Raw genomic sequence first — 9,195 nt, forward strand, 5'->3', positions numbered from 1 at the left:
GAACTGAACCAAAACGAACTGAACTGAACCAAAACAAACTGAACTGACCTGACCCAAACTGACCCAAACGGACCCGACCTGCCTGCTCTGCCGTCTCCTGGTGAAGGATCAGTCGTCAGTCGTTCCACTGAGAGTGAAAGCAGATCACTCTGCCTCTGCCAGGCCACTGACCCGTTAATCTACTCAGAACCAAACTTATCGCCTCCAAACGCTCAGCTTGCGCCGCCTCAACCACTTCTTCTCATGAACGCGCTTCTGTTTCCATGGAAACCATGAAGTACGTGGCCACGTTGGGCCGTTTCCTGGTGACCCTTGACCTGTCGACGTGCAGCTAAAGGTCTCCGTCAGCCCAAATCCCAATCAAAACCGTACTCAAATCAACCCGGGTCAAAGGTGAAGCCGCCTGAAACGACCCGGTTCAAAGTGAGCGACTCAGAAAAACCAGCCAATCAGAGACGAGCTCAGAGAGCCGGAGCGCGTTTTCACACCCAGAGATCTGTGGATGGATGGATCAGCCAGATGTTTGCTGCTGGGGGAGGAGCAGGAGATTAGGAGGCCTGAGCTGCATGAGCTCCTCATGACTGCAACAGGAGCAGCAGCACGTTTCCTACTACTCGCCGCTCTGACAGGGAACATGTGGCTAACAGGAGCAGAACGGACGATTTTATGTCAGAAGTAAAGCTGCAGCTAATGATTATTTTAGTAATCGATAATTCTGGTGATCAATCTTATTGCTCAAATGTGTTTCACAAATAAATGTGATAGATTAAAAACAAAAAAAAGGGCTAAAGGGGTCGTTTACTTAAATGTTTTTTCTTGTATATCTGCAATATAAAGTTAGCTTAAGTAGCTTCTGCAGAACCTGACGTGTATATTTGGTGTCCGGCAGTTCAAAGTGTTTTATATGATAAAAACACAAGAATAGTAAATTAAAAACCACATTTATGTTGTTCAATATTCCAGTGATTATGAGTTTTTATCCTGGATTTTAAAAAGTTTTATTCCTTAAAACAGACGCATTATATAAAATTCACCGTTTTGCACATTGTTGTTCTTCCATTTTACCGCTTCTGAAAATGGCTTAAAAAACAAAAAAACATTCATTAAGTTCATGATATTTGGTGTCTGGAAAAATTTATGAATATAAATAAACATAATTATAAATATAAAGCAAGTTGGGAAGCTAAGATACCTAGCATCAACGCTAGTTGGCACACTATAGGCTGGCTTTTACAAAGCAGCCAATCTGGTAGCGGCATTCATTTTTCCTTTGCTCTGATTGGCTGATTCTCTAAAAGTGGATTTAATAAAATCAGCGGTAGCTGATTCTGTGGTAGCGCCAAGATGTTTTCCACTGTGCGCATTAATGCTTGTTAAAGTAAATTTGGTGTCTAAAATTTTAAAATAAGCATTTTTAGATTGGGTAAAAAATAAAAACAATATTCTGCCCAGGAATCAGGGTGTAAAGGTAAAACCAGGCTTAATCAGACCCGCCTTTTGGTTTTTGGGAAACAAAAGCCAACAATCAGCTGTTGCTGATCAGCAAAGACGCTCCTGGTTGCCGCGGCAACACCCCCAAAACATTTACCCTGCCCTGGTGCCAGATAAACACACTGGAGGAAGATCTGGACATCACTTCACTGAGAGGAAAGCTTTTAAAAAATAATAATATTTAAACACCAAAAGCTGCTGTGAAGGTAACCAGACGACTTTAATTAGCGTCCGAAGCCGACAGTAGCAACAAAACGCAGCCTGGGGGGACGAGCCGGCCCGTCCCTAATCAGATCGCTCATGCCTTGTGCCTCACTTGGGTCGACTCCAGCCAGCACCAGATAACAGGAAGAGGATGTATGGATTAGATAACAGCCGTTTAGAGGCTGTGGGCCTTTTAACAGCAGGTGCCGCCGACCTGATGTAATCGGCTCCGTTAAGGAGGAAGCAGCAAAAACCCAAACGCCCATCTGACCAGTCAAAGTGTAACTCCGTCTGCAGCAAACGAGTCACTAACTGCGTCTCCATGAAGGGTTTTGATGGGAGCAAACAAATTCTTAAACAACTTCCTCAATTTCACACACAAAAAACATTTTGCTCACTTTTAGATTTTTTTATTTTTTTTTTTTTACGAAAACAAGTTGAGACCCGTTAGCTGGATAAGTTCTGATAGAAAGAACCTTTCCTGTTCACTGGTGGGTCTGTGCCTTACCAGAGGCACCAAACTGAGAAAAGCTGTTAGTTTGAAACGTCTACTTCCTGTTTATTAAAGTCATGTGCAGTGTTATCATTTGGCTAATTCACTCTGGATGATTCACTCCAGACCTAATGCACGTTTCTTTTCCTTTTTCTGACATTTTAAAAGCTCACAATTAGATGGAAACGTAACTATTTGGGCAAAATTTTAAAAAAGTAGGACTGTTTTCATTAAAGACAACCTATTACTACAGGTTACGTTACATTTACAGGCTAAAACAAAACATCTTCATCACATTTTTTGTACAGAATCATTCATATATAATGAGATTTTAGGCGTTTTGTCACTTTAAATCCAAACAAGCTGAAGTGTGTTGAAGCAGAAACACGTCTAAAAGTTAAACGGAATTGCTTAAATATGGCACTTTCAGGTTTCCATATAAATATACCACTTTTAGAGTTAAATAACTGAAATACATTTACTGTTTGATAATATTCAGATTTCTTCAGCTGCAGCATTGTTTTTGTTCAACTACAGTTTAATCTCTGAAAACGTATTATTTGAAGAACACCAGTTTAATCTGTGTACTTTGGTTGAAAGCGAATAAAAAAAATTTACAGTGAAAATACTTTATCGTTTAGACAAAATGTCCAAAACTTAATCCTAAAGTAACAAATCCGGCGTCATGAAAATGAAAGTCTTTATTATTTTTTTTACTGTGACATAAATAAGAAGTTAAAATGTGTTTTTGTTTTGTTATTAAGCGGAGCTGCAGTTGCTGCCTGTTCTCACGCAGGGATTACAGCCGTAGGATGATGTTTGGAGAGCAGCAGACATCAGTCATCAGATCAACCTCCCACGCAGCCCGAGGCTCCAGTCAAATGTCTTCATTTATTATCCATCAAGTTTTTTTTCCCCCCAATAAATTACTGAGGAAAAACCCAGGCAGTCGGAAAACTGACATTTCCAATTGGGACGCAGTCAAACAAACCTCTGCCGTCACCAAGAGGATCTAAACGGTTTATGTTCAGAAATATCTGATCTGAGTCGGAATTATTTCCATTGTTAAAGGCGAAGAATGAGGCTCAGTGGGAAAACGAGAAGAAGAAAAACACAAAGAGGTGCTGAATATTTCCTTATCGAGCCGCGGCTTCCTGCAGCAGGCGGTGGAAACGGAGGCAGCTGGCCGGCGGCCCGGACAAGGTCACGCTCCGATCCAAACGGACCRGCCGGCGCGTTCAGGAGCAACACGTGAGCCAGAACCAGGTGGGAAAGACAGGCAGGTGTGGCTGCAGCACAATGCAAACATTCCTCAGGCCAACCTTATGTAAACTTCAGACCCAAAACCTCACGTCTGCTCAAGAAGAGCAAATAAAGATTAAGACGAGGAAATGATGACGAATGAGAGGGAAGGCAGCAGACGGACGGCGCCAAGAATCACAAATATTGTTCAGTTCTGGGAAAACGCTGAGTCAGCGATTCTGATAAGCAGATTGAGAGTAAATCTGTTTTTACACCCGAGAGTCCAGAAGATTTGGTTTGATGTGGGACCAAAGTTGCCACATGTGTCTAACAAACCAAACTAATTGAAAAAGCTGTTCCCCTCCTCGCCTGTGGGGGCGCTGCATCAAGAGCTAACAAAAGAAAAAACACAAAAACCTCTGAAGAAGCTTCACAAAATGAAAACAAAAATGGTGTAGAGTCAAATTTTAATGTTTTGAAGATTTTTCTTTGTAAAAAATTTGTAAAAGATTTGTAAAAAAAACCATGAGGCATCTTTCAGCTAGCGTTGGTTAGCTAGCGCGTTGGCTAGCTAGCACGTCTGTTTTGGTTGCATTTACCCAGAATTCCCTGCTTTTGGAGCGGTCTTTGGTCCGTTTGGCGTTCACAAAGTATTTCTATGAAAACTTTTGACTTCACAATCCTTAATGAAGTCCAGTTAATTTTCCCTCCACTCAACTTTCCGTTAATATGCTGCAATACTCAGCTGTATGTAATTACCATCATAATTGACAAACACTTTATATTTCTGTCTGTCTAGAATTAATTCAAACAAAATACAAGTTTTACTTTCTACATTTAATTTCAATGAAAAAAATCATTTTTTGCTGCTATTTTTATTTATTAAGTTGCATTTAATGAATTTCAGACTGACTGTATCACGTTCTCTAAATCTGCATCGCTGAGCACTTCTAGAAAATATATCAAACATCTTTGAATGCGAAAGGCTTTGCAACAAAACTAACATTTACAATGTTTCAAGGCTCAACTCTTTAAAAGAAGAGTCTGTTGTGATAACCCGACACCTCAGGGATTAGCAGAGTCATCTCTCATGTTTGCTCTGGGACAGGAAGGCTGTGCACTTTACAGCAGAAGAAGAAGTAGAAGCTTAGCACATGCAAACATCTGCAGGGATGATTAAGTTTCCAATCGATGCGAGTCAAACATCATAACTTCCACTTGGAGCTCCTGGCTGCTGCTCCCTGAATGTCACCGGGCTTCAGGCTGGATTTACTCCCAGCTCACCTGGCTGCAGCTGAAGGACGCAGGATTAATCCATCATCAACCTGCTTTCACTCACTCGCCAGAATGTAACCGATTAACCTAAATGAGAAACCTGCAGGTGGCCAACATCCAGCAACACCTACTTTAAGGTAATCAGCACTAATTAAGAGCTTTCAGAGCTTCAGTGACGCAACTTCTAGATGCTTTCTAAGGGAGTTTTCACACCTGATAGTCCAGCAGACTTGATTCCAGAGGCAATGAAAATTTTAACGCTTTCAATTTGCATTGAGTCAAATGAACCAAAGTAAACAGTTCCCTTCCTCGCCTGTGGGGGCGCTGCACCAAGAACTACTGAGGGAAACAACAGAAAAACCTCAGAAGAAGAAGCTGAGCGCAACGTCATTTATATGTGTAAAATATGAATCGTTTTGATTCTTCATTATCTTCTGAAGCCGCTGCCCCCGCGACCCCAGATGGATTAAAGTAGAGCTGACAGTCCTCACCTGGTGCTCCTTGAAGTTTGGCTTTTTTCACTAGAGAAAGACAAAGACAGAAAAGAAATATTAGATCACTGTTCTTTATATATTACGGACATAGAAAACTCACGACTTTTTACTTTTTAGAAAAATACCAGGTTTCGTCTAATTTCATGTCAAACGGGGGAAACAAAATGGTCGTTGTGACGACTGTAAACATCTAGTGTAAACTGTATGTTGCATAAAACATAAATGAATTAAAGACAGAAACAGTATTTTAGACTTTCCCACCAGAAATAAGATCAGATCCAGTAACATCAGCTGTTCCTMAGATTTATCAGCCTTTAAGCAGAAGAGTTACAATAAAGAAAAGCAGCATCAATGCTTCCAATCAGAGTTTTACTTAGAACTGGAAATGTCTGACTGATTTTGTCTTCAGAAATCCTCCTGTGTTTATCGTTTCATTCTTGGGAATTAAGGCCAACCTTTCATCACCAGCCAAACTTCAACATAATCATGAAACATAAGCTGAGACAGCTGCAGCACAAAACACAACATCTGGTAAACAAACGTCACAATGACAGGAATAAAAAAAAAAAAAAAGACTTTTTGGTTGATTTTATTTTATTTTTTTATCAGACCTGCCATCTTTACCCCTGATGCATTCGTACAATAGCGTTTATGGGATTTTGAGGAGCTTTGTTGGGGATTAGTGGTGATTGCTGTGGWAGGGTTGTGTGTTAAACCTCTGCAGCCTGACATGCCAGATGGGAACAGAGGGATCGGACCAAACGATGCTTCATATTTCCATCCTCTCTGAGTTAGCGCCATAAGCAACCCACTATGCTTTCTTGAACAGGTTAGGATGGGTTTATGGCCTAAACAAAACATGTTCATTACATATTTTGCACAAAAATAACTCAGATTACATTTTTGCTGTTTTTTGGCACCTGTCACTTTAAATCAAAACAACCAGCTGCTGGCCACACCCCCAACTCAAAATGACTGTTTGGGGTTGCTAGGTAACGGGCGGAATTCCACTGGGGTTGCTGGTAACGGCGGAATTCCACTGGGGTTGCTAGGTAACGGGCGGAATTCCACTGGGGTTGCCAGGTAACGGGCAGTAACATTACATTACACAGGTCTTTGAAATGGCTTATTTTCCAGACACCAAAAAACATTTTTTGGCAAAAAAAAAAAAAAAAAACTAAAACAACTGGGTGGTTTTTTGTTTGTTTGTTTGTTTGTTTCTAAGCCTTTTTGTTGTTTTTAGAAGCATCAGAAATCCAACTGGAAGTACGGAAAAAGAGCAAAATGTGAATTTTACACAAAAAGTCTGCTTTAACTAAAGGACTGAAACCTCYCATGATCTCCACTAATGACAACAGGGGGTTGAGTAAATGGAGAGGCATAAATGCAGAGAAATCTGCAACTTTTTCTTTTTTTCGACTGGTGTAAATAAGCAGGCAGAGAAACTTYAATGTGGAAGAAACAGAGAACCACAGAGCTGCAAAAAGATCTTTATCAACTGATTTAAACAGTAACTTTGGGTCGTTCTTTGCTGCTGTTTTTCCAGCCATTATGCAGAAAATGCAGATTAACCTGCTGAGATGTTAATGATTTTAAGAACCTGGAGAATTAAACCGTTTCCCCCTTTGTTACCTAATAAGCCAACAGTTAATAGCTACAGAGAAGAAATGTGTTACAATGCATTTTCACTGATATACATCATGATTTGACCTGAGATGAGAAATAAAGAGAAAGCAAAGCTAAATAACAAGAGAGAAACAGAAAGAACAAATGAAACGGGAAAGAAACAAAAGGTACAAACAAGAGAAAGATTGAAGGATAGAACAAAAGAACAAGAGAAGGAAAGAGAAAACAAAAAAAGAAAAAAGGAAAARTGAAAAACGGAGTGAACAAAAAACAATAGARAACAAAACAGCAAAGAGAGAAAGAAGGATCAAGATAAAACAAGAGAAAGAGCAAAAGAGACAAAGAACAAAAAAGAGAAAACGGAGAGAAAAATCTAAAACAAATGAACAAAAGAAAAAACTAGAGGGAATGAAAGAAAGAATGAGCAAATGAGAGAAAAAGGGAGAGAAACAGACACAGAGTGAGAGAGAGAGAGCAGATGGCGTGGGGATTACTCCTCCGGGACGATCCCTCGCTCTCTCCCATAATTCCTCTTCTGGTTCCTCTCAGCTCTGCGGTGACGGTTCTGGTCGGCCATATTTACATCGGCTGGGTGACGAACGAGACGCGCCTTCAAAATGTCAGGTTTCTTTTTTCCACATTATTACTTTAACATTGAAGGATCATTTTATCTGCAGCTCAACTCCAGTTTATTTATTTTCATGTTAAACTTTTAGYTCTAATGTTCCAGCTGGAACCTTTGTGTTGCGTTTGTGGTACGCCCGTAAATCTGACGCACAAGCTACATCCGCCAGCAACAGCAGTGAAAGMTGCTTCTCTCGTCTCACTGTGGGTTAAGTTCTGCATCTAGAAATGATTTGATTGGACCCTGGAAAAGACTATTGTTGTGTTCAAATTGTGCTAACAGGAGTTAGCCTATCAGAGAAGCTATTGAAGCCTAAAATAGCATCTCAATGCTAACCAGTAGCARCAGACGCTAATGCTAATATTAGTGAGCATTTCTATAGAAGCTCCATGAAWGATCCTGAAACACTGAAAAGCTGAAGTTTACACCAATCTGATGGAGTAATAATCTCACAGATTAAAATGAATAAATATCTTTGCAGTTGACATCATCTGTCCATTTATTCAATAATTTAGCAAGATAAGTATGTTTCCATATTTGTTGTTCTATATTAGTACTTTCACTGTTTTTKCTTAAATATAACCAACCTACACATGTTTTAGTTGTTAAAGTTTCTTGACAAAATKTATATTTTCCTGAATAATAGATAAATATAAAAACTTGCAATAATTTACTAAAGAAATTCAATGACAGAAATTAATTTGGATGCAATATACAATAGATTTATTAAAGCAGCATTATGCTACATTTTATCCAAACTGAAATCAATAAAAGTGGTTTTAAATCTGCCAGAGACCAGTTAAACACTGCAGCATCATGGGAAACGGGTGACGCGACCCGTGCACGTCCGCAAATAGCCTCATGTAAAGGCAACACACTTATCTGTTGTGAAATGGCGTCGCCATGGAGACCAATCATCGCAACTAGCAATAAATAACCAACGATGTTAAGTCGAGCCATGAGGGCCTGAGTCATAACATCAGCTCAAAAGATGAAACGTCCAGATTGGGTTCAATCTGCCCACTGAAGGGAATTTGGGGTTTGAGTTTTGACGTATTGCTGCGTCTCATGGTGACCAAACCTCCATCTTTGAACCAGCTGGGTTTAAAGTTTTCCTTTTCCTCTCTGGAACAGAAGCAAACGTCTCTCCTCTCATCCAGCTTGTTGAGGTCAAAACGACCTTTTAGCTGCTGAGATTTAAAATATACGCAAGATGTTAGAATAATATCATTGTTTTAATGTAGGAWTTATCCAACAAAGCTTAACTGCTTCTGTTTTCCACAACCAAAAGCCACTTCATTAGTTTAGCTTCCATTACAAAAYGAGAGCAAAATGTCAAAATAACACAATTTCACAAKGGCCGTGTTTCCATTAAATAAGAAACTGTTGTTCACACAATAAGTTATTAAAAACATCATCTTTCAACTTCTCCTCGTCTTCTGTCGTCTTTTCCGCCAGCAGTAACATCTGGTTGTTGGTCACGTGACTCGTGTGACGTGAAAAGTGTTTCCATTGCAGTTTTTCAAAAATAAATCCACTTTGCTACAACCGAGGAACAACCTGATCCCACAGCAAAACCGTTTTAGCAGAAAACGTTGAGAATGCGACCAGTGCAAGACACAAGGCACTCTGAACGACTCCATTTCCATCTTTTCACCCAAAAAATATGAATCAGATTTTTGCCACTTCCATAAGTTAATGTAAATCATACAACTTGGATGGATGGATGGATGGATGGATGGATG

General features: G+C 39.8%; 1 protein-coding gene across 6 annotated transcripts in view; it reads right to left on the reverse strand.

The window, feature by feature from the left end:
- The window catches only part of unc13bb (unc-13 homolog Bb (C. elegans)), a 73,440-nt gene that overhangs the window by 61,601 nt on the left and 2,644 nt on the right, over positions 1–9,195 (reverse strand). For all 6 annotated transcript variants that reach the window (XR_535103.2, XR_001777130.1, XR_001777131.1 and 3 more), the window contains exon 2: positions 5,197–5,226. Coding sequence is in view for 3 of the 6 variants with exons in the window: in XM_017307754.1 (XP_017163243.1) it covers positions 5,197–5,226 (30 nt within the window). In the remaining 3 variants the exon portion in view is untranslated. The remainder of the gene's footprint in view (positions 1–5,196; positions 5,227–9,195) is intronic.

This window comes from Poecilia reticulata, linkage group LG12 (assembly GCF_000633615.1).
Source record: "Poecilia reticulata strain Guanapo linkage group LG12, Guppy_female_1.0+MT, whole genome shotgun sequence".
Classification (NCBI taxonomy): domain Eukaryota; kingdom Metazoa; phylum Chordata; class Actinopteri; order Cyprinodontiformes; family Poeciliidae; genus Poecilia; species Poecilia reticulata.